This window comes from Drosophila miranda, chromosome 2, assembly GCF_003369915.1.
Source record: "Drosophila miranda strain MSH22 chromosome 2, D.miranda_PacBio2.1, whole genome shotgun sequence".
Taxonomy (NCBI): domain Eukaryota; kingdom Metazoa; phylum Arthropoda; class Insecta; order Diptera; family Drosophilidae; genus Drosophila; species Drosophila miranda.
In genome coordinates, this window is record NC_046675.1 from 18,155,642 (window position 1) to 18,178,295 (window position 22,654).

Below are 22,654 nucleotides of genomic sequence, written 5' to 3' on the forward strand. Positions count from 1 at the left end.
CTAATAATGATCATGAATGTATATACATATGTATGTATATACTTTATGGGGTCGGAAACGCTTCCTTCGGGGAATTACACACATCCTTTTTCACCACAAATCTAATATACCCCTATACTCATTTTGAATATCGGGTAGAAAAAGGATACATTTTCGTTTGATGGAATAGAGTAGTAGCTGTTAAAATGAAGCAACCAAAGAAGAAACTGCCTTGAAAAGCCTGGGAAAGCAAGCACTGTCGACGCTCTTCTCCTACCAGCCCTTGAACATTCCCCGACTTTTGGAAGAACTGTGCTTCGCTGATTGGCATGCACGAGCTACATCGGTCGTAACGTCCAGCTGGAATTCCAGTCCACAGTACTTCCACAGCGTCACAGTACTGAAGTACACCGAAACCATCGGGGAACACCATCATCGGTGAGGGAGGTACATACATACACATGTTTGTCGCGCGTGCCTCTAGGTGTGGGATGATCAAAGGCTTGACGCTTTTGTAATGAATGTCGGATGGTGTTTTGTTAATCTTAAATGCTGTTCCAGCCACAGAGCGTTTTCTGACATAGGCATCGCGCTGGGACAGAGGTCCTGAGTCCTGCGTGCCAATACTGAAGCACACCTGCCGCTTTCAAGCTCGGAAAATGTCTGTTGATTTAATTTTCTTCTTCGAATTTATGTTTGTGTTGCTGTTGCTTAGGCACGTGTGTGAGAGTAAGTATATTTTTGTGTACTTTCGAAAAAGTGCTACACAAAGAAAACGTGCAAAATGCCTCAAAAGATGCATGTGGAGTCGAGATGGAGGAGCTGGCAGCATCGTCATCCTGTTCTGTTTCTGGTTGCTTTTGTTTTTGCTTTTGCTTTCGTTCCGCTTGTTTGCCATTTCGCTTTTGAAGTCCCCAGTGACACCCAGGCACCCACGCAGGACAATAAATATACATACCCATACGGCAACAGCAACAGCAGCGGGAAGCTTGGGAAATGTAGAGAAAATGAAAATTAAATGAGCTTGAAATTTTGAGCGGCTAGACGCAGGACCTGTACCGGAGCAGAGCAGATAGTTTAAGGTACTGTACGTATTACTGCGATCTGACTGAACCCTGAGAGCACACAGGCTAGGCTTAGAGATACGCGTGACTACTTAGCTTCTTTAAACCTAATTTTATGATTTATCCTATTATTTTCAGACTACATGAACCACTTAGTAATGACTAATTCAGGTGTGGGAAGGAGGTGAGGAGTACTTTTACGAGTATTTATTTTCCATCCAATTCAATTTCTTATATTTTTGATAACAAGACAGAGGCAATATGAACATTATATGTACATTACAAAGTATATTAATTTTTCTGTGAAAAGTAACATCAGCAGTACAAAGATCTAATTGCGGATAACCATCAGCACACTCACTTCGTCCAATAAGTTTTTAATACTATAACGGGTGCCTGGAAAAGAAGTAGGAAAGTGCACTTATGTACAATCTGGCAGTCAATGGTCGATTGATAAATGTCTTACCTTTCTCGATCTCAACCATGTCACCGATGTTTAATATGCAGTGATCATCTTCCTCCACTTCCGGGACACTGCAGTCCATGCCAAATTGTCCAAAAAGAACAACAAATTTCTAATCCAGGAATAAATGAGAAGCGTTGAGAAACAGATATCAAAGAATCTGTCGAGTACATACCAGGGAAAAGCCCTTAGCCCGTTTCTTCTCTCGCTTCTGTGACGGCTGGAAGCGCATATACCCCACAGTCGCCTTGTCCTTGGTGTCGTAGAAAGCGTACTCAATGCCGTCCAAGTTGGTGAACACTAATTCACCGAAAGTAGCTGCAAATGCAAAATTAAGCCAAGTTAAATTCCGAGATCAACAAATTACAGATTGCTGACAATAAAAGAAATACGAGATTATATCTTCTCCAATGCATAGATTGATTCAGTGATACACTTACAGACACTCTTTCCTATTTGGTTCCCGCTGCTGTCTTCCATACTTAATGTTGGCTGATTGCTACTGTAGCCTCGTAACCAGTTCATGAGTTGCATGGAAGCAGCCTGGTGTTTATCCGAAACGCTTGGACTTGGTGTCGGAGGAATTGGTGCTACTGGATCGAGATCGCATTCCAACTGCGGCGCCTGTTTCTTCTTTTTTCGCCCTCTTTTTTTAGGGACAGGAGCTGGTGGAGGCATTGAGGCAGCCGCTACTGACTCTGGCTCCGTTGCCATCTCGACCGCTTGGCTTTTTTTTTTTTTGTGTTCACGTTTCTTAGTTGTTTGTACGGCATTTGTATCATTATCTTCCCACCTTAGAGGCGCGACTCCCAGAGAACTACATTCAGAAGGTTCTTCGGGTTCAAAATCTTCTATAACTGCATCGAGGGGCTCTTGTGAAAGCCGGGGTGTACTGCTGCACAATGGTGGTATATTTAGCAAAGACGTTTTGGTTACTCTCGACATACTGGGCTTCTTCAAGGACGGTTTGGATGATTTCTGTTCATTTATATCGATGGAGTTACGGACGAAGGCAAACTGCCTGGGATCTGAGACGGTATGACACCAAGTGTTCTTTAATGGTACCTGACCACGTCGGGACCGCCGAATGGCTGCGAATAACCGAAAAAATTGAATGAAAATATTGCAATATCATATCGTTTGGTACTACTTACAAGATTCATTGAAATTCACTTCCACTTCATTATATATGACGGAGTCCCTTAAATTGTTTAGCTCTCTATCTGCCTTTGATTTAGCACGCGGTGCCCGCGCCAAGGGTTTCTTAAATACCACCGCTTCCTCCTCTACGACGGCTCTGGCCTCAAACTCAGACTTAGGCTCAGTCTCATTGGTTCTACGTGTCAGAACCTCGAGTGCGGCCCGACTTGTACTGGGCTGATCATCCGTCACGGCAGTGACGTCTGACATTGAAGAAACTACAGTATTGATGGGCAGGACTTCTCTGTACGCGGATCGCTGATCTGTAGTCGCATCATCATCCATAGTGTTACCTGCCGGCTCAACAATATCTTCCTCCTGATTAGCCATCCTTGATAAGCACCGGCTTTTGTTCTTAGACATGCGAGATACAACCGTCTCATGTATTTCCTCTGCCTCATTTTTCTCTGGGGACCGCTTGCTCCTTCGTCCGTTCCCATTGGTTATACGATCTGACTGGTCATCAAATTCCGCCCTTTCCTCTGAAGGAAGGGGAGAAATTTGCTCTTTTTTTCCATGTCGGACACTAGATTTGGATAGCCGAGGGTGTGCATCAGAAGAGCTCTTCCCTTGCACATCTACCCCATCCTCTTCAGTATTGTCATTATACTCTGGCGGAGGGGGAGCAATTTCATCCAAAATATTCTTCTGCCCATTCGACTGGGAGCGGGGGTTGTCTCCATCATCCAAATCCTGCGCGGTTGCCATGACCTCATCGAAATCGGACTTGCTGCTGTGGCGTAGATCCCGCAAACATTGCGAATATCTGAGTGAACGAGGGGGTGGTGGAACAATTGGAATTTCCTCCTCACCAACGTCATGGCTTTGCATGCTCGTGGCACCACCTGGAGTAGGCTCTAGGCAGGTCATACTAAACCTTAACTGCTTCTCCGGTGACACCGAGTCGACATCTTCCACTTCCGAGTCACCCTTAGTGTAAAGGTTACGTTTGCAGTAGATCCTGGATGATTTTCTACGGATTTCCATAGTCTTTGAGAGCGCCATATAGTTAATAAGCTCTGCTGTCTAAAATTTTAATAGAAACAATTATTTGTCCTTTTTTTTGTTTTCGATTACCTACCATTGGAGCCTCACGACGTCTGGGTCGTGAGGGTCGCTCCCGCCGATCTTTGGACGGCCGGCGGCTCTCCCTTTGGGAATTGTCCTTAAAGCCGAGGGGAGCTGGCGGTGGAATATCCGTTGCCTCCTCCCTATAATCAAGTTCTTCGTGCTGTACAGATACAGAGCTGGGCAGTGCCTCGGTTTCTGTTTCTGTTGTCAGGTTCCTGCGGAATAGCTCCCACTGAATATTCTGCTCCAGAACCTCTTGCTGCTCTGCACTATGCTTTCTATGCCCATTCAGCGGGTACACCCTGCCGAGAGAGTTTCTCTTGCGCAGATCAAGAATCTCATAGTTGCTCATCCGTTCCAGCTCCTTGGCAAACTGTTCACCATTGATTGGGGCACTAGGCGCCTTGTTCAGCCTGGGAGCAGTTGCACCCTTGGACTTTGACTTGCTTGATTTATTCGAGCGGTGGAGGTTGAGAAGTTTCATGGAACTTTCCTGGTCATCAGATGGCTTCCGATTGTTACGCTTGCGAATCCGGCTCTGCCTGGTAGTATTACCACCGGTCGGCGCCAGGTTCAAAGCACACCCGCTTGGCTGTTCGTCGCTTTCATCATCGGTCAAGATTGCGTCCAAGTCCTCAACAATTTGAAGTGTTCTGTGAGGGGAAACTGTCTTCGACTTTAACGACTTGTGGGTACCAGCAGATGCTGTTGGAGAACTTGATTCGGGAGTACCAACAGTTACTGTTCGAGCTGCTGCAGCTCCAGCTTGTGATACAACCGGTGAATGTGTTTGTGCCAAAGGCATAACTGCATCTGGCTTGGGACTAAAGGCTCCACCTAATGGTATAACTACCACGCTGCTATTCCTCGATACATTGTGCACAAGTTCGGCTAGCTGTTGGGACTGCTGTGGCTGTGTTTCCGGTACATAGCACTCCTCCACCGGTGCCGATACCCGTTCACATTGGTGCAGACTGTTGGTAGTACCTGGTGACAGAATAGTATCAAAACGTCTCACACGCACCACTGGTTTCTTTGATAGTGAAATATTTGGCGACGATGGCGATGGCAACAATTGCGCAGGTATAGGGCTCTTTTCAATCGTATAAGTCCGACGCCTTTCAGAGGGAGCCAATGGACGTGATACCGGGCGCGGGGATGGTACATCCCCCTTGTGGTCCATCTGCACCATACTATTTTCAAACAGGGCAAACCTTTGATCACAGATTTCAGCGATTTCAGCAGCAAAGGCTGCATTCGAAGCTAGTCTATTTATGGGCTGTGGATCTGAAGCCGGCTGTGGCTGTGGCTGTGATAGTGGCCGAGACTGTGGTTGATTCTCAAGAATTTTGTCAATGCAGTTTGGAGTGCTGCTTATTTCTGGCACCTACAGGAATAATTACATAGACTAAATTACCAACATATTGGAATTGATTCTGTTGTGACTTACAAAAGGAAATGGACTGGAGGAGCTCCGAGTTAGATTAGCTGCATCCTCAAAGTCCTGCAAGAGTTGACGACGGCCGCAACTCTGCGACCGCCTGCGAATAGCATGGCGTCGTAGCTTATCAGAGCCAGGAACATGGCCGCCTGTGCCACTACGTCTGGGAGGACGCCGACTGGTGGGCGAGGGTGAATTTCTGCCTGACTGCGGCGGCAGATTCTCATAAGATGCCACGTTTGGAGGTGGATGTGCCACGTCCGAAGCGGGGGTCTCGTTCGCTGCTAGAATGTTCGCATTGGCATTACCTAATTCTTGTAAAGGCATCAATTTGTTCCCCTGAGTACCTTCTGATTGTGGCTTCCTTATGACCGGTACATCAAAATCCAAGTCAAAGGAGAAGTTCCCAAAGGCGAGGTTATTCTTGGGCTTTTGAGCTTCCGCTGCCTTGCGCTGCAAGAATGCGGCAAGCTTCTGTGAGTTTGTAATAGGCTCGCTTAAAATATCGTCCAACTCAAGCGCTGTTTCATCTTTCTTGGTTTTCGACCTATGTACAGCCAATGAGAAAAAAGGTTTTTTATTGCTGAACTCTCAGTCTTGGTCCCTTAGGGGCAACATACATTTTACTGCTCTACACTTTTTATTGGTTATTGATGAGTTTAAACAATACGTTTCCAGCTTAACTTAGTATATACTTCTGAAATTTTAACACAATTTTTAAATTCCGACACTGACGCCATAAAATGATAGTGATACCAGAGGCGTGCCACAAACGGCGCTGCCTGACGATGATTTCACCATCGATATAAAATATTAAAAAATATCGATACATCGATATATAATTTTCATTTGTTTATCTGGTTTATTAATAATGAGTTTTGATAATATTAATGTTCCGCAAAAACTGGTACCTGACAACTACTGGCAGCTGGGACTGGCAGCGCAACGCCCCAAGAAGCGTGGATTTAAAGAGCTCCTTGAAAAGGTAAACAATACCGATTAAAACTAATATGTAAATATTCTCAAAATCATGAAATGTAATTGCAGCGAAAATTGCCAGCAAATGGGTGGCCTGATGAGCATATTGAAGAGCTGGTGCACCAAATAGCGTCATTGGACAGCAACAACTTTCCTCACAAAGTGGGATTAGGCGAGCGGGAGGCGCGCATCACTTGCCGTACGTAACGGTTCAGTTAGGTGTCATCTGAAAGATTAATATATATTTTACCTTGCCCAACGCAGGACTTGTGTCCCGACGTCACTACAACTTTGGACATGGCATAGGACGCTCTGGCGATCTGCTAGAGGCACAGCCCAAAGCAGCTGGTTCCACTCTGCTCGCACACCTCACAAATGCACTGATCTTGGATCTAATGCAGGGCCTTGGCCTGCCCAGCTGCAGAGGATGTTTTCTGGTGCCGATGTGCACCGGCATGACCATCACACTGTGCCTGCAGAGTCTGCGTAAGCAGCGTCCACACGCCAAATATGTCCTCTGGTCACGCATCGACCAAAAATCGTGCTTTAAAGCCATTACGGCCGCAGGTCTAGAGCCCGTGATAGTCCCTTGCCTGGTGCAGCATCAAGCTCTAAGCACTGACATAAATGCATTCCAACAACAGATTGAGGATCTAGGTGCCGAAACCATCCTATGTCTTTACACGACCACAAGCTGCTTTGCCCCACGAAACAGCGATAGCATCGTTGACATTGCCAAGCTGGCCAAGCGCTGCGACCTTCCCCATCTCGTGAACAATGCATATGGGCTGCAGATCAGTACCATCTCGCGACAGTTGGAACGGGCCCAGCGATTGGGCCGCATTGACTACTTTGTGCAGAGCAGCGACAAGAATTTCCTGGTACCCGTGGGTGGTGCCATTGTGGCCAGCTTCAACCAGACCCTTCTGCATCTGGTAGGCAGTAGCTATGCAGGTCGAGCGAGTGGCTCTCAAACGCTGGATGTCTTCATGACGCTGCTGTCACTGGGACGGAGCGGCTACCACTCGTTGGTCCAGAAGCGGGAGGATAACTTTAATTATCTCAAGGAACAGCTAATTGCATTCGCACAAAGTCATGGCGAACAGGTTATCGAGAGCAGGGACAACTTCATATCGTTGGCCATTACATTAGGAACTCTCTGTGCCGCCACGGGTCAAGGGTCAAGTATTACACAGCTGGGATCCATGCTGCACATGCGCGGAGTCTCTGGGGTGCGCGTAGTGATCCCCGGTCAGAAGAAAACTATAGATGGACATGCATTCTCAGGTCAGTTCGAAAATACATATTTGCTGGTAATGGAGTGTTGATATCATTTGGAGTCGTTCTATTCAGATTTCGGTTCCCACCAGACGAACCTGGAAATCCCTTATCTCACCGTGGCGGCTGCCCTGGGCATCACTCAAGAAGAGATTGATAAGTTCTTTAAGATCTTTCACAAATGCTGGACGAAATTCAGCCAGTCGCTCAGCGAAAATAAAACCAAACAATAATCAGTATTATTTTATTTATTTAATTATCATTAAAGAAACTATAGGAGCCGAAAAAAGAAAGCAGTAATTTAGAAGTGACGAATCCCAAGCAGGAGCCTTTGAGCGAAATGGTAAAAATTTTAATTTTTTGTCACAGATTCAAGGATATCTTGCATCTCTGTATACTGCAGGCTCCACATAAACGAGCAAAAACTCCTTTATCGAACCTACCAGCGAGACGTACACTTGATAAACGCATACTATAGCCGCAATGTGGCTGTTAAAACACAGTTTGTGGTCGAAAACTATACACAGTGGGGAATAATATGAAATATTGAAGATGCTTTACGTGCCAGCACGTTGGTCCTCTACAAAAATGTATGGTATTTAGTTCAGTGAGGACTATTTACAACTTCTACAAGAATAACTTCTTAATTTTCCGGAGAAATGTATTTATCCCGAATTTAAATAACTTTTTAACAAGACAGGAATCCGGAGCAAATTGCGAAATTTTTTCGACAATGGCTGGTTAATCAAAATTTTAAGTTGATGGAGTGGTTATCTCAAAGAACCGAACTTAATCCGATTGAAAACCTACGGTCAATCGTGAAACGACGGCTTGAGCACTACGAATCAGCGCCATCTAACCAAGGCGATCTCTGGGGATGTGTAGATGCGCAATGCAATCGTATTCCAAAAGATATTTTTGGGAATTTGATAGAGAACATTCCAAACCGTATTAAAAAAGTAATATCTAACCATATTATCTATGCACAAAATGTTGAGTATGTACTCACTTTTGCTCCCCTTTGTATAAAAAATTGACAGTTCATACGGATAACTGCGGGTATATATTTGTACAATTATACTCGATACTCAAGAAGAATTTAGGGGTATATTAGATCTGTGAGAACAGTTGACATGTGTAACACCCAAAAGAAAGCGTTTCCGACCTAAATATATATTCTTGATCAGCATCAACTGCCGAGTCGATATAGCCATGTCTGTCTGTCCGTCCGTCCGTGTGCTCGATGAGCGCTTAGATCTCATAGACTATAATTTTGTATGCAGACTTCGGCGATATCACATTCTTACAAGTGTATTTGAACATTTTGCCACAGCCCTTTAGATCTGATTATTATTATAGCCAGAATGAAGAACTAAATTTGCAGTGGCAACGCAACGCCTTCCACGCGCTTACTCATTCCCAGCCAGACTGACTGGCTAGATGGGTATAAAACATCCTGCTGTCATCTGGACGAAAGGCAACGTCGGATCAGTGGGATTTCCAATTACAACAATGCCAGGGACCGAAAAAATTATTTTTCTCTTTCTTTTAATGTACCTTGAAAAACATTATTTACACCAAAATCTTGATTTTTGTACAATCTCTGCATTCCCGCAATAATTTGTAAGTGTTTGATTTTTTACGTTTTTCTTCACTTATAACCATTATTCTTGAGTAATTTGATAAAACTGAGACTTAATCGTTATTCTTGATAAAAAAAACTAAAAAATAATGATTATATATATTTTTTATAATTTTGTTAGAATGTTCGCGAATATTATTGTATATCCTTGTTAAGGGACCACAAAGCTACCCCCTGCGCTAAAATTTTCTTTTTGAAAATACATTAAAACTTTAATTTTTTTATTATTTAATTTTACAAAAGTCCGCGAGGTTGCATCTCTGATCAGTGAGCATTATTTTGAGTCCCGAAACTTGCGTCGCAGGAATTGAGTGCACCACTTTGGCCCATCTTGCACCGCGACTAAGAATGATCACGAAAAACTAAGTATCAATGCATTAACACTCGCGGCTTAGGATAAGCAATTCTAAATATAGATACAACAATTGGATGAGCGTAGTCAAGCGCAAGTAAGTATTCGTAAGTCTTCTTCCGCCCTTAGGTACGACTATGAGTAACTAGCTTTCATTATCTTTTATTTTGTATTGATACATAACAGCAGTTGCCGATCGGAAGCTGGTGTTTGTTATAACGTAGTTTCAATAAATAAAAATATATATATTAACATAAATAACACAAATAAATGCAGAGATTTATTTTGAGAAAAATATAGTATAATATAGATTAATTATTTTTAAAATTTATTTTCAAAAATAAAAACAGCGCAGGGGTTAGTATTGTGGTCCTTTAACAAGGATATGCAATAATATTGGCGAACATTCTAACACAGAAGCCGTAAATTCCTGTTGAATTTTATTTTAAAATAATCATTATTTTTGAGTTTTATTTTTTTTATCAAGAATAATGATTAAGTCTAAGTTTTATGAAATTACTCAAAAATAATGATTATCAGTGAAGAAAAATTTAAATATATTCATTACCAAGTAATTCTTATTATATAACTTATAATGATTACGGTCCCTGAACGAAACCCATAGCCATGACTTTCGCAACGCTTGCGATTGAAACAGGCGAGGCGGAGAAACTCGGTCTGCAATTTAAGCTACAGGGGGGCTTCTTACTGAATAATCCAAGAAAAATTTTGCAATCATTCGGAATGTACGGGAGAGTATATTTAGTTGCCTGTACATAAAACAATTGGGTAGTAAACGAACATGCTTTTAACGACCTACTTACAGTAAGTAAACCTATCTACTATTGCTGTTGCTGGGCTGGTTTTCCTTGTCGCGACGCGACTCGCGACCCTTCCTCTCCAGGCGCTGATTCATTTGGAGCTCGATCTTGGCCAACGACAATTCGTACTCGTGCTTGATGCGGTCGTACTCTCGCTTCATGTGCGCCTCTTTGTCTTCTGCATAGAGCTTGTAGTTGTGGGCCGTCCGTTTGGCACTCTGATATCGTTGGTGCGCGGATCGCATCGCCTCCTCATGGGTGTCGCGCAGCATCTGCAACTGTTCGCGCCAATGCTGTTCCACCTGCTCCACAGACTGCTTTTGTGCGTCCCACTGAGCCATCACTGCCTTCATTGACTTGCGCTCAGAGTCGATGCTGGCATGTTGTTCGTCCAGAGTCCGTATGAGCTCGGCTATGCGCTGGTTCTTTGCCTGGAGCTCGCTGCGACATTTTTGCAGTATGTCCTTCTGCTTCTCTTCCTTGGCCTCCAGCACTTCTCCGATCTTTTCCCGCTCCGCCAGTATGGTTTGCTTGAGCAGCTCGACTTCGTTCTCGCGCTGCTGGAGCTCGCCGCAGACCAGTTGGTACTTGCGCTGAAGGGCGAGGTTTTTCTCCTCCATCTGCTGCAGGCGGGGAGTGAAATTCTTCAGCTCCACCGCAAACAGTTTGGCCATTTCGTCACGCACTCGCTGCTCGATGCGCTTGATTCGCTCTTGGCTGAGCTCTATCGAGGGCTCCTCGGGGGAACTTTGCGTCTTTTTCTGATGATCGCCCTTCGCATTCGCCTCTTCCTGCTGTACAATGTATTCCTCCATTTTCTTGGCCTTCTTCTTGAGCTCATTTAGGAGACTCTCCTGCTTGACGGACTGCTTAATTTTATCTTCGAGTTCAATCTGGAAGGCCTTGGACTGCTCCAGCTCCTCCGAGAGCTGCTTTAAGTCGTTGGCCTGCCTTGAGTTAATATTCTGAAGCTTGAGCATTTGGATCTCAGCCTGAAAGAGGCCGCATTCATCATGTAAAAGTATACGTATACAGTAGGCGCGAACAGACACTTACCCTTGCGATTTCGGAACACTTTTCCACACATCTACTGCAGTTCGCGGAGCTCTCCTTGGCCACTGCGGCCACCTCTTCGCACTTATCTTGCTCGCATTTTTCGCGCAGGGTCTGCAGCTCTCTCTGGTGACTGACCTTCTCCGTCTCCAGAATGCTCGCCAGCTCCTCCGACTTGAGCTCGGCAATTTGCACGGTGCGCTGGAGATTGGCCAACAGCTGTCGTTGCTCCTGAAGCTCCTTGACAGTGTCCAGGTCGCGTAGCTTGCGAAGCTCATAGCTGAGGTTATCCTTGTCATTGGCAATGTCTGCGTAGAGTTTCTTTAGCCGCTCCACCTCGCTTTGGGCATCCTTCAGCAGGATCTTGTGTCGTTCCAACTCCAGACGAAGGTTGTCCGTTGTGTCGCGAGAGCGCAGCTGGCGGTTATCCTGCAGGAGCTGCTCATAGTTCTTTTTGAGGTTATCTTGCTCTTGGTTCACCCTCTCCAGATCCATCTGAACCTTTTTCAGCTGGTTGTCGATCTTCTGGCGCTGCTCATTCACCGCATCCCGCTCAGCCATCAAGGCTTTCACCTCGTCCTGCAGTTTTGAATCAATTTTAGACCTATGTTCCAGCTCCTCCAGCTCCTGTTGCATGTTCTTAATGCGGCTCTCCAGCCGCATCTTGTCCTCTTTTAGTGTGGCAAGCTGCACCAGGGACTGGTTCTCCTGCCCGCGAAGGAGGCGCAGCTCTTGGTTGCGCTCTTCCAGCAGCTTTTCCAGCTTGCGAACTTCCTCCCTCATGTTCTTGAGATTGCTCAGAGCTCGGTAGAGCTCCTGCTTGATGTGACCTATGCGATCGGCGGGATTAAGCGGCGTGCTCCCTACCAAACGCGTCGAAGCAGCCCGTGGGCTGCTTCCGTCCGTTTGGTTTTGCATCAACAGTGTATCCATCAGATCCAGCTCTGCTGTGGTCCCACTAAGATGCCTATTCAGGAGGGCTATGGTCTGCTCCATGGCGGCGATCTTGGCCTCCAACTCCCTGATGTACTGCTGCTGTCGCGTGCACTCTTGCTCGTAGTTGGGCTTGCTACCCAGCTGCTGGCACCGACTTTGGGCCACATCTAGAGCTCCGTTCAGCTCATTTATCGTGGCTGCTTTTTCTCGTAGAGTTGCATCTAGCTTGGACTGCAGTGCGTTGTAGCGAGCGGTCATTTTTTCCAGTTCGTTCTGTTTTTTGTTCAGCTGATCTGTGCTTTGGCTTAGCTGCTCCTGCAGAAGTTCGCACTGTGCTCGATTATGCTCCTCCAACATCCTAATGCGAGAGTCCGCGATGCGATCGTCACGCTTGTGGACATCACGCTCCACCATGTCATACTTGGACTTTAGATCGGAAACCATCGCCCGTGTCAACTCCAGCTCCCCCTCCAGCTGGGTGTTGTCCTCTTCCAGACGTTTCTTTTCATCACGCAGCTTCACCATGCTGCTCTCCTGGTTTGAGCACTTCGCTTTCGTATCCACCAGCAGCTCATGTGTATTCTGCTTCTCTCGCAATGCCCGGTCCAGCTCCGCCTGCAAGATGCGAACGCGCTTTTGCTCTTCATCCAGCTTCTTCAGAGCATCTGTGGCTTGCTGACCGAAATGATCGCGCTCGTGAGACTTGGATTCCAGCATCATTTTTAGCTTGTGAATTTCGCTGGCATGCCGATGGTGATCCTCCTGTGGCTGTACACCTTGAACGGGGTGATGTTGATGCGGCTGTTCGGGCAGCAAATCTGACTGGTAATTCGTAGTCGAATCGATTGTACTTTCGTCATCATCCAGATCATCGAAGGCATTCTCCAACAAGTTGCCCAGCTAAAACCGCAGAGTAATAATGTATGTTATATTTTTTTTTAAATTTAATATTTACGCACCTCCTCGTCGCGCCGTTTCTGATCCTCTAGAGCTTCTTCTTCTTCTTGACGCTCCAGTGTCGAACTCACGTTTAAGGGCTCAGCCCCCTGAAAAACACTCATGCCCGGCGTATTCATGTTCATTTGTTGTCTGAAACAACCCGCGCCAATGCAGCAGGCGCTGGCTTTTTTGTTTTTGTTAGAGCTGGAGAAACAACGATGTTAACGATTTATCGCTGAAATATACCGTCCGACCCTCAGGAATATACCAAAATATACCGTCTAATTTTAAAAATATACCGTAAATATACTGACTGAATTCAAGTTCTATTTTACATACATTTACATATTCCTAGTTTTTGATATTCCGTCGAATATCATTAGCTAGATAATACAATTTGCCATGCCCACATAATTTTAGACGATTTATGAATCAATTTATTACTTAACTGGCTTATTCTTAATACTTGCTTTTATTGGATCTTGTCTAAAAAAAGGTTTTAGCAAAATAAGTCAATACAAAAAAACGAAAGAGGATAGTCGTTCATATTGCTCAATTTAGAGATTACGTTGAATATTTCTGGCTAACTAAAATTCTTAGTTCTGCCCACATAATTTTAGGCCGTTGATGAATAAATTTTCTTCAAGATTGGCTAGTTTTTAGTCCTTGCTTTTATTGTATTTTGGCTAAAACAACAGTCGCAATGTTGCTGGTATTTGAAAAATTATGCGTGTATAGCCTTTGTATACCCCATTTCGTTTATTTAATATGAAGATCCTATTTTCTAAACTGTTTCAAAAACGTAATTAACAAAGATAACAAAAAAATTGATATTTTTTTAGACATATTAATGCATATGATTATTATCTTGTATATCCTTATACCTATTCAGGATTTCTGTAGAAAGACGATTAACTGCAAAATATATTTGAAATATGTTTAAAACAGATACTAAATTGTTTTTTCATTAATTGTATCCTGGGATGACAAACATTTTCTCAACTCTATAATATCCATTTCCCCCAGGGTATGCCCAGAAACATTTTGCGTAAAACCAAAAAGTATTAAAAAAAATATCGTAAAATAAATGCTTGATAGTTATCGTAATATCGTTAGTAATGATATTTCTAACTCACTTCTCTAGGACACAGACGCACCTCCTTGTCCTAGTACACCTTGTGACATACGTGTAAGAATCATGTAGAAATGCCATTTAGAGTTGCTTCCGAACACGTATCGAATACCAATTTGACAGAACGAATTATGTTGATTTTTTAGATCAGCTTCTAAAACGAAAGAATTCGAAAACAGTCCTGTTTGATACTTTGTACATCTATGAATACTCTAGACGGATTTTTTCTTTTTTCAATTTTTTTCAGTTTTATTAATTTTATACAGACTGTCCATTCATAAACGTACTTATATTGGGACATTTATCTAATTTCTCGGCATCTATTTGGAAAACCTTGGACAATCGTTTCCAACTTTGCGCATCAAAGTAGTAGAAGGTGCCGCGCTCTTTTGTACCATTTTTTTCATATTGATTAATGCCAGGAATTCGAGTTATCCATATTTTCTCTTCCACATGATACCGCCACTCGCGACTATGCCTGAATAAAAGAAACCAAACCAGCGATTAGAAAATATTCCATTAAAAATTAATAAAACGTAATCACGTACAATTCAGCAGCTGCCATCAATTGCATGATATCGCCGATATTTGTGTAGAAGAGGAAGAAGAGCAGATCCTCTTGCAGCTTTTTCAGTACCGGCGCCGTAAGCTTATCTCTTATCGCAAAATTGATCAGATATTCGGGTGGCACGTTGAACTCAACGTCTTGTGCTCTAAGAAATAATAATTCAATTAATTTAAGTATAAACAAACACCACTTTCCGAACACTGATTTTTCTGCTAATCTTTAAATTGGTATTATGTTCAGGGCGGTTGTGGTTTTTATTATATATTTCTACCATCTATTACATAGATTAGCATGGACCCACAAGATTAATATTGATATTTGATTTAGTTGATATTCCCACCATATGGCGAAATATGAAATGTTTCACCGACGTGATTTGATTGTGTGCCGTGTCTCAGGTATTTTACATCAAATCCAACACTTTCATTATAATTTAACCAATATGATCTAAAATGAAATACATCGACCCACCTGCAGGGCTGTTCCACGAACGGTCCAGCGAATGTTGTATGCAAGCTCTCTTGTGAATTCAGGTTCAACCCAAGACCCGTCAGATCCGTACCCAAAGAGAGCGTTACCAGGTTGGGATCTGTTTCGGCGGCCCGTATGAACGTCAGCAGGCCTACCATGCCGAACTGATTGTTCACCATGGTCGCTGGTATGTTTGTGACCTTGCCTGCGGTTATGGGTGGGAGGTAAGGGCCATTAATGTCTAACCTAACGCAGTGTTAAATGTTAAATTCAGTGGCAATACTCACCATCCGGCGATGTTTGGACGCCGCTCTTCACAAGTTTATCATTGCTGGAATTATCGTTCAGATGCTCGCCGACACCACATCCACTGCCGCCAACGCTGCTTCCGCTACCACTGCCCAGGCCGCCGCCGTCTCCCATCATGGCATTGCTGCTTGTCACGCTGTTGACACCACTGCTACCCACCAATCCACCGTGCGAGCTGCCAACGGAACCAATGGCTCCACTGCCGCCACCACCACCACCTCCGACCACAACGCCGCCCAGTCCACTGCCGACTGCGCCAAGACCATTGCCGCCTACAACGCCGACGCTGGTACCACTGGTGCCGCTGGATCCGCTGACCACAATTGAGTTCATTGCCTTTTCCGTGCCGTCCAGATGGTTCTCTGTGACTCCGCCCGTGGCGGAGCCGCCAGAGCCGACTCCCCCGCTGTTGCTGCTCCCCACTGCGTTCGTTGTGCCATCCGAGTTTTGAGTGCCCGGTAACGCAGGGAAGTCCTCGTTGGACATCGTGAACTCCGATTGCTCTGACGTCGGCTGCTTCACCATGCCAACTGAAAGCGAATCGAAAGCAAATTGAACAGAAAGTGTGGATGAGTGAAGTGCTTTCAGCTGGGAAGGCGTATCAGTTGGTTTATCTAATGGCTAAAACAGCACCGCTTCTCCGAGTTAGTGACAGACAAATACTTTAGCATAATTATGTGGGCCAAAAACAGAAACAGATCAAGCAAGTAGTAATCCGATCCGATCAACAGGCCGAGCCAACACACGGAATACAAGAGATACACAGGATGCACAGAACACACGGAACACACATGCCACAAATAGTTATCGTAATTGTAAACATTAAATAATAATAAAAAAGAAGTGGATTTTGATTTGAACTCACAAGAGGTAAAGAAATTACCATAGGGTTTGCTGCCCGGCGGCTGGAGCGGATTCGATTGGGGCAGTGTTTGGTCGTTCTGGCCGCGCGACGTTAGCGACGGAAACTCCGTGGGATCGAGTAGGGCAGGTGTGGAGACATCAGCTCCACTGCCTCCGAACACGTGGAAGTTGTTCAATGGACCCCCACCGCCACCCGTTCCGTAGCCGCCGCGACCCGTCTGCATGAAGTTTCCCATGTTCGACTGTGGAACGGGAAAAAACAGAAGTCAGAAATCAGATGTCAGATGTCCGCAGAGGAAATCCTCTTGCAGGGGGCTTACCATGGGTCCACTGCCTAGCCCCTGCATGGCACGCCGCTCCACAAACTGGCGCTGTCCGAAAAGGTTCGCGTTTCGACTGCCGCTCGACAAGGCGGGCCCGCCAACCGATAGCTGCGCATTGCGGTTCGGCGATAACTGGGGCTGCTGCTGTGGCTGTTGTTGCTGCGTCTGCCCATAATTCGCTGCACCTGGATAAGAGTTGGCAAAGTCTGAAGCACTGGGTTATAACAAGATACTTGTTTGGAAATGCAGGCGTTACACTTGCTTACCGGTTTGGAACATGCCAGACGTGGGTGTTACATGGCCGGTCAGAGAGCTACCACCGAAGCCGCCCGTTGTCCGTCCAGCTAACGCCGCGTTCGCTATGCTTCTTGGGGGTTGTTGGAAATTTAAATTCGCCATAATCTGCAAAGGCAAAGAATCGCTTAATTAGCTGTTGGCTGGGTCAATCCCCATCTCCCACGTTTCCATGAACGGTATTATCTAAATTCGATTAAATTATCTATACGAAGCGCCTCCAAAATCAGTGTCCTCTGCTGTATAAACAAATGTTTGTTTATTATGACTCACTTCGGCTTACAATTTGATAACAACCCACAGATAAACATCGCCCGCCGCTGAATTTGCACATCCGTATGTATGTATGCCTAATACAGGAGACACAATAAACAATAAACCCAATACTGTTGCCAGTTTTACTTGAACACCAACCCAACCCCGACAGAGAGATCATCTCCACAAAAAAGCTGAGCTTAACTCCAATAATGAAGTGAAGTGCTGCTGAAAGCCAGTAAACAGAAGCTGCTCGCTTTCCAGCACCTTTCGCTATAAGTTATAAGATTAAATGGCCGCCAGTCAGCTGTCAATGTGCAGAATATCAGAAGAGAGGCAACAAATAAAGCAGAAGGGCACACGCATACATATGTGTATCACATAAAGGCTGGAGCAATTATTGGTGATTCTCTTTGGCCGTGGTACACATGGTATGCATGTACAAGTATGTATGCATGTACAATGGTGTAGGTGAAAAAGCCAGAACCAGAATGCGCGGCAGCAGGATGCCTATAGGAAAGACGAGGAGAAATAAGTGAAATGTAAAAGGATACTCCTGCACTAGTCTTTCGATCAATTATGGATGTAGGGAGTGCAGTGCGAAAAGGTATGCGATTCACGCTCGCACTCTCAGCACTCTTTCTGCCTTTGTTGGTGTTTGTGCGAGCGCAGCATTACCATTGTTCTTCAGGCCCAGCAGGTATGCGGCAGGCACCTGTCTGTTGTCAGTACTGGGATATTACATGCCACTTAGGTTTGCTCATTTTTGCTTTTTTTTGGAAGCCAAGGCGTCTTGAGAGAGACTCTGATAATCGGGTTACATCGCCAATGCCATCTATTTTACGTGCGTATGTAACTTTATCAGCTGACCAGGCGGGAGCTTTTCAACACTACTCTGATGCTAACGGCGCTTACAACAAACACTCGAGTGTAGTTTTGGTCGCGAAGGCAAAATAGCCTTGGAACAACAAAACCTCTTCTGCCTCTACCACGACTTACCTAAATTAACGTTAGATGATAGTGCGCCTTCTTCCACTTCCACTGTTAATGTGTGCTTTCCACTCGCTTGCAATCGACTCGAACTGCTACCAACAACATACACTGAACCGATCGTTCTCACCGCATTTAACATTCCAAGGCGACAAGGTGGACGTCGTTGCTGTCGTCGTCGTGGTCCTGGCGCCGTATCCGTTTCGGTGGCACAGGGAAAAATGGGCCGAAGGGAGAGCAATTGGGCGATCTGCTGCTGCTGGCCTACGTTTATTCTGATGGGCAGTCGGAGGTTAGCGTTCAGCGTTGTTTGCGCGCTCACACACACACACACACACACTAGAGAGAAGAGCGCGGCGGGCGGCAAATATTCAAACGGGACACACAGGATATATGTATTCCCTTTACACGCACACAAGCACAGCCCGATGCTGGCGATGATGCGCAAAGTGTAGTGGGTAGCGAGAGGAGAGGTTAGTTAGTATTTTTCCGCGCCGTGTCGTCCCTAAATATATTGCATATATATGTATGTGTATATGCTTCGTCTGTATGCAGCGTGGTCTTCGTCGCTCACGAGGGAAGGAGTACCGAAGGATGTTAATGCCTTTCAGAGGCAAAAAGTTTTCAATTTTCTGCGCCGCTGTGGGGTCCACAAATTTCACGTACAATGCTACACTTGGCACACTTCGCACGAAACTTGATGTCTGCGTATAACGTCTGGCTTACGCGTTTTAATGCAATTGTTTTCCTTGGTTTATGTATATTATTGTAGTGGTTTTATTTTGTAAGTAAATAATTGCTTGCTATTGCGCTGTTGTCTCTGCTTCTTTCCCTACTGCACAAGTACTCTGTCTGTGTGTGTGTCTGTGTGTGTGTCTGTCTTTGTTTTCTCAGTTCATTGAAATTTCACCCGAGCTAGCGAATTGGGCAAATTTCGCTGCGTGATTTGCGTATTTTTTACGCCTCTCACAGTTTAATGCACTTCGCTTCGTTGTAGGGAAACGTGTGTAATTTACTATTGATAGGCAATAAACAATTATTTAGCGCCCCAAATGGCTTTAAATTGTACGCAAAAAATGTTCCGCAAAAAACTTTGTGGCTGTCACGAATACAAACACACAGGAATTAGGGATGTAAAATTTGGGTATCGATGCAAATGTCATATCGATAGTTTTTCAGCGACAGGGCTGTCGCGGCTTCGTTGCCTTGGCATCTCTCTGGAAATAAAAAGTAATTCAAATAACAAGCAAATACATCTTTTAAGACTCATACAGTTGCCTTATTAAATTTTTACAAAGTAGCCCACTGCTCTCTTATATATAGGGCACTTTCTTCGCCTGTTAGAGTGTAGTGCTGCAAAGATTCGGTTTTTTCACACAAAATATCGATGCACCAAGGTTTAAAAGTATCGGCCAATTCGATACAATTAAAGAATTATAATTTGCAGACAGAAATCGGAACTTTAATCAAAAATCAAACAAATTATGGGCGACCCAACCTCAGATGATGAAAGTGGTATGCTTTAATTACGCCCAGATCTTGCGGCAACTGTACTAAATGCTTTTTCCTTAGGCTCGTCTGGTTCCAGTCGCAGTGGCAGCCGCAGTCGCAGTGCCACTCCGCACGGTAGCGCGCCGGGGTAGGTTTTTGAAGTGTTCTCACTGAATAGGAAAGGAAATACATGTTTAACTGCATTTTAGTTCTCCACGAAGTCGTAAATCTGGAAGCGGAAGTCCCCGTTCACGTTCCGTCTCGAGATCATCCCGATCAGGCTCTGACTCGCACCGCAGTGCCCGTTCGGGGTCGGTCCATAGTCGCCGTTCGGGATCTAGGCAAAGTCATCGCTCTGAGTCGACGCACAGCAGACACTCTGGATCAGGCCACAGCAAACGAGCTGGCTCTGTCCGCAGTAAACGCTCTGGGTCTGCCCATAGCAAACGCTCTGGATCTGCGCATAGCAAACGCTCTGGGTCTGCCCATAGCAAACGATCTGGGTCAGCGCACAGCAGACGATCTGGCTCTGCCCACAGCAGACGATCTGACTCTGCCCACAGCAACCGATCCCACAGTCGCAGCCGCAGTCGCTTCCGTAGCGCCACACCGAAAGGCAGCGGGAATGAGGAATCGCGCTCGAATTCTCCAAATCTTCAAATTGACGATGAACGCGCCAATTCAAAGAGTAAGAGCCGCAGCCGCAGCGGCAGTCGCACCTCCAGGTCCCGCTCCAAGACGGGTTCGCCACGTTCCAAGTCGGGCACTCCCTCGCGTAGCCGGAGTCGTAGCGGCTCTGGATCCGGCAGCGACATTGCTGCGCCCAAAAATATGCCGCGTCGGGCAAGTGGCTCGGAAAATGAGAAACACAAGAGCGGAAGCGACAGCGACATGGAAACCTCACCCACAAAGGCCAAGAAGTCGCGTTTGATTGACTCGGATAGCGAAAGCGACAAGGAAGAGGTAATCCTATCCCATCTAAAGATTGTGCAATTTATGTAACGTTTAATGCCAACATTTTCAGAATAAGAAAGCTCCTGCCGCCGCGGACATCTTTGGCGATGCGGATGACATCAGCGATGACGAGGAAGAACCGCCGACCACAAGAAAATCTCCACGTTCGCGAAGTCGCAGCAGGAGCAAGTCCCGATCCCGTAGTCGCTCCGTAAGCCGTTCTCGATCTCGGTCCAGGTCCAGGTCCCGGTCTCGGTCCCGCGCCAGAGCGCGCCCGGAAGCAGCGCCCAAGGAGTTGGAGACGGAGCCATTGCCCGAAACCCGAATCGATGCGGAAATCCCGCGCATAGCTGCGGATCTCGGCAAGGAGCAGCACTTCATCAAGCTGCCAAATTTTTTGTCTGTGGTTACGCATCCCTTTGACCCGGAGACTTACGAAGACGAGATTGACGAGGAGGAGACCATGGACGAGGAGGGCCGCCAGCGCATTAAGCTCAAGGTGAGCAACACCATCCGTTGGCGCGAGTTCATGAACAACAAGGGGGACATGGTCCGGGAGTCGAACGCCCGGTTCGTGCGATGGTCGGATGGGAGCATGTCCCTCCACCTGGGCAATGAGATCTTTGACGCCTATCGACAGCCCCTGCTGGGCGACCACAACCATCTCTTCATACGCCAGGGCACCGGTCTCCAGGGTCAGGCCGTGTTTCGCACCAAACTGACCTTCAGACCGCACTCGACGGAGTCGTTTACTCACAAGAAGATGACCATGTCGCTGGCGGACCGCTCGAGCAAGACCAGTGGCATCAAGATACTCACGCAGGTTGGGAAGGACCCCACCACCGACCGCCCCAGCCAGCTCAAGGAGGAGGAGGCCAAGCTGCGCCAGGCCATGCGCAATCAGCACAAGGCACAGCCCAAGAAGAAGAAGGCTGGGACGGGAGAGCCGCTCATCGGCGGTGGCACCTCCTCTTACCAGCACGATGACGGCAGCGACGACGAGAATGCCATCAGCCTTAGCGCCATAAAGAATCGCTACAAGAAAGGATCCGCCGGCGGCGTCCAGCCCGAGCCCAAGGCTTCCACCATCTACTCCTCAGACGAGGATGAGGGCTCCGACTTCGAGGCGCGCCGCAGCAAGAAGGTGGACAAGGCCAAGGCCAGCAAGGCACTCAGGGACTCCGACAGCGAGTCCGACGCAGGAAGTGCCAAGAGCGCAAAAAGTGGCGGCCGAGCGGGCAGCGCCAGCGGCAGCGACGACGAGGGAAGCCGCAAAAGCGCCACCAGCAAATCCGGCAGTGGCAGTCGGAGTGGAAGCGGTTTCGGCAGCGGCTCAGGAAGCGACAATGAATGAATTATCTATTAGATCTGTCTATTTCCTTGATTCTTGTAATAAAAGCTTAAAGAGTTGGTATTCCCATATTGCACAATATTTTATACTCGCATCTAAGTACAGTAGATATATATTAATGGAGAGGCATGACCTTAAACATAATTGCTCGAATCTAGCTCGTTTGTTGTCCCAATAATAAAGCCCGCCTTTCAAAGGACTATGAATATAATCGTTCCTCTATCAGCTACATGATATGGTACCTACTCTGACCTTTACAAAAATTGGTGTATCTACATATAATGACAACCAACAATCCCTCTCTCTCTCTACGGCACCAGGCTGTACCATCTGTGATATCTCACTTGAGGATTGGAGTGTGAAAGCGATAGCGCGGCAGGGTAGTCAGACGAGGGAAATCGTTTTCTTTACTCTTGCTATAATAGTTATCCAAGC

At 46.0% G+C, this 22,654-nt stretch overlaps 5 protein-coding genes across 10 annotated transcripts; 2 read left to right on the forward strand and 3 right to left on the reverse strand.

Annotated features, from left to right (window-relative positions):
* Window positions 1–1,235: 1,235 nt before the first annotated feature.
* LOC108156609 lies at window positions 1,236–5,972 on the reverse strand. 3 transcript variants are annotated; one of them, XM_017288155.2, is made up of 9 exons: window positions 5,839–5,972; window positions 5,566–5,765; window positions 5,228–5,499; window positions 3,788–5,164; window positions 2,661–3,732; window positions 1,947–2,597; window positions 1,682–1,824; window positions 1,510–1,618; window positions 1,236–1,439 (listed from the first exon to the last, which is right to left on the reverse strand). In XM_017288155.2, coding segments are annotated over exons 1-9 (3,891 nt in total). In that variant the 5' UTR covers window positions 5,841–5,972; the 3' UTR covers window positions 1,236–1,374. The 3 variants fall into 3 exon arrangements, with proteins under 3 accessions (XP_017143644.1, XP_017143643.1, XP_017143642.1); XM_017288154.2 differs by having other exon boundaries at window positions 5,228–5,502; XM_017288153.2 differs by having other exon boundaries at window positions 5,228–5,765.
* A 90-nt stretch (window positions 5,973–6,062) lies between these two features.
* LOC108156354 (O-phosphoseryl-tRNA(Sec) selenium transferase) lies at window positions 6,063–7,716 on the forward strand. The gene is made up of 4 exons (XM_017287755.2): window positions 6,063–6,203; window positions 6,266–6,395; window positions 6,461–7,483; window positions 7,550–7,716. Exons 1-4 carry the CDS (start codon window positions 6,090–6,092, stop codon window positions 7,705–7,707), a joined length of 1,425 nt encoding a protein of 474 aa, XP_017143244.1. The 5' UTR covers window positions 6,063–6,089; the 3' UTR covers window positions 7,708–7,716.
* A 1,998-nt stretch (window positions 7,717–9,714) lies between these two features.
* LOC108156352 (trichohyalin) lies at window positions 9,715–13,418 on the reverse strand. Of its 2 annotated transcripts, XM_017287754.2 has the most exons (4): window positions 13,238–13,418; window positions 11,346–13,178; window positions 10,293–11,281; window positions 9,715–10,238 (listed from the first exon to the last, which is right to left on the reverse strand). In XM_017287754.2, exons 1-3 carry the CDS (start codon window positions 13,358–13,360, stop codon window positions 10,304–10,306), a joined length of 2,934 nt encoding a protein of 977 aa, XP_017143243.1. In that variant the 5' UTR covers window positions 13,361–13,418; the 3' UTR covers window positions 9,715–10,238; window positions 10,293–10,303. The 2 variants fall into 2 exon arrangements, with proteins under 2 accessions (XP_017143243.1, XP_017143242.1); XM_017287753.2 differs by having other exon boundaries at window positions 10,207–11,281.
* Window positions 13,419–14,586: 1,168 nt separating this feature from the next.
* On the reverse strand, window positions 14,587–19,548 carry LOC108154742 (regulator of gene activity). 3 transcript variants are annotated; one of them, XM_017285114.2, is made up of 8 exons: window positions 18,433–19,548; window positions 17,151–17,286; window positions 16,882–17,069; window positions 16,563–16,803; window positions 15,676–16,227; window positions 15,389–15,593; window positions 14,898–15,062; window positions 14,587–14,827 (listed from the first exon to the last, which is right to left on the reverse strand). In XM_017285114.2, exons 2-8 carry the CDS (start codon window positions 17,281–17,283, stop codon window positions 14,608–14,610), a joined length of 1,704 nt encoding a protein of 567 aa, XP_017140603.1. In that variant the 5' UTR covers window positions 17,284–17,286; window positions 18,433–19,548; the 3' UTR covers window positions 14,587–14,607. The 3 variants fall into 3 exon arrangements, with proteins under 3 accessions (XP_017140603.1, XP_017140602.1, XP_017140601.1); XM_017285113.2 differs by having other exon boundaries at window positions 16,581–16,803; window positions 16,882–17,090; XM_017285112.2 differs by having other exon boundaries at window positions 16,882–17,090; window positions 18,433–19,547.
* A 121-nt stretch (window positions 19,549–19,669) lies between these two features.
* LOC108154741 (another transcription unit protein) lies at window positions 19,670–22,430 on the forward strand. Its single transcript, XM_017285110.2, has 4 exons — window positions 19,670–19,938; window positions 19,996–20,062; window positions 20,124–20,877; window positions 20,939–22,430. The coding sequence occupies exons 1-4, from the start codon at window positions 19,908–19,910 to the stop codon at window positions 22,220–22,222; spliced, it is 2,136 nt and encodes a 711-aa protein (XP_017140599.1). The 5' UTR covers window positions 19,670–19,907; the 3' UTR covers window positions 22,223–22,430.
* The last annotated feature ends 224 nt before the right edge of the window (window positions 22,431–22,654 follow it).

Bases quoted from the DNA above. Each gene is read 5' to 3' on its own strand.
- LOC108154741 (XM_017285110.2), top strand. From the start codon at position 19,908: ATGGGCGACCCAACCTCAGATGATGAAAGTG. The intron at 19,939-19,995 runs GTATGCTTTAAT...CTTTTTCCTTAG, and splicing joins AACCTCAGATGATGAAAGTG to GCTCGTCTGGTTCCAGTCGC. The intron at 20,063-20,123 runs GTAGGTTTTTGA...ACTGCATTTTAG, and splicing joins CCGCACGGTAGCGCGCCGGG to TTCTCCACGAAGTCGTAAAT.
- LOC108156609 (XM_017288153.2), bottom strand. The intron at 5,165-5,227 runs GTAAGTCACAAC...TTATTCCTGTAG, and splicing joins CCTCCAGTCCATTTCCTTTT to GTGCCAGAAATAAGCAGCAC. The intron at 2,598-2,660 runs GTAAGTAGTACC...GGTTATTCGCAG, and splicing joins AGTGAATTTCAATGAATCTT to CCATTCGGCGGTCCCGACGT.
- LOC108156352 (XM_017287754.2), bottom strand. From the start codon at position 13,360: ATGAACATGAATACGCCGGGCATGAGTGTTTTTCAGGGGGCTGAGCCC. The intron at 13,179-13,237 runs GTGCGTAAATAT...CTGCGGTTTTAG, and splicing joins AGAAACGGCGCGACGAGGAG to CTGGGCAACTTGTTGGAGAA. The intron at 11,282-11,345 runs GTAAGTGTCTGT...GGCCTCTTTCAG, and splicing joins AGTGTTCCGAAATCGCAAGG to GCTGAGATCCAAATGCTCAA.
- LOC108156354 (XM_017287755.2), top strand. From the start codon at position 6,090: ATGAGTTTTGATAATATTAATGTTCCGCAAAAACTGGTACCTGACAAC. The intron at 6,204-6,265 runs GTAAACAATACC...ATGTAATTGCAG, and splicing joins TTAAAGAGCTCCTTGAAAAG to CGAAAATTGCCAGCAAATGG. The intron at 6,396-6,460 runs GTACGTAACGGT...TGCCCAACGCAG, and splicing joins GGAGGCGCGCATCACTTGCC to GACTTGTGTCCCGACGTCAC.
- LOC108154742 (XM_017285112.2), bottom strand. From the start codon at position 17,283: ATGGCGAATTTAAATTTCCAACAACCCCCAAGAAGCATAGCGAACGCG. The intron at 16,804-16,881 runs GTAAGCCCCCTG...CCCGTTCCACAG, and splicing joins GGCTAGGCAGTGGACCCATG to TCGAACATGGGAAACTTCAT. The intron at 15,594-15,675 runs GTGAGTATTGCC...CCATAACCGCAG, and splicing joins CGTCCAAACATCGCCGGATG to GCAAGGTCACAAACATACCA.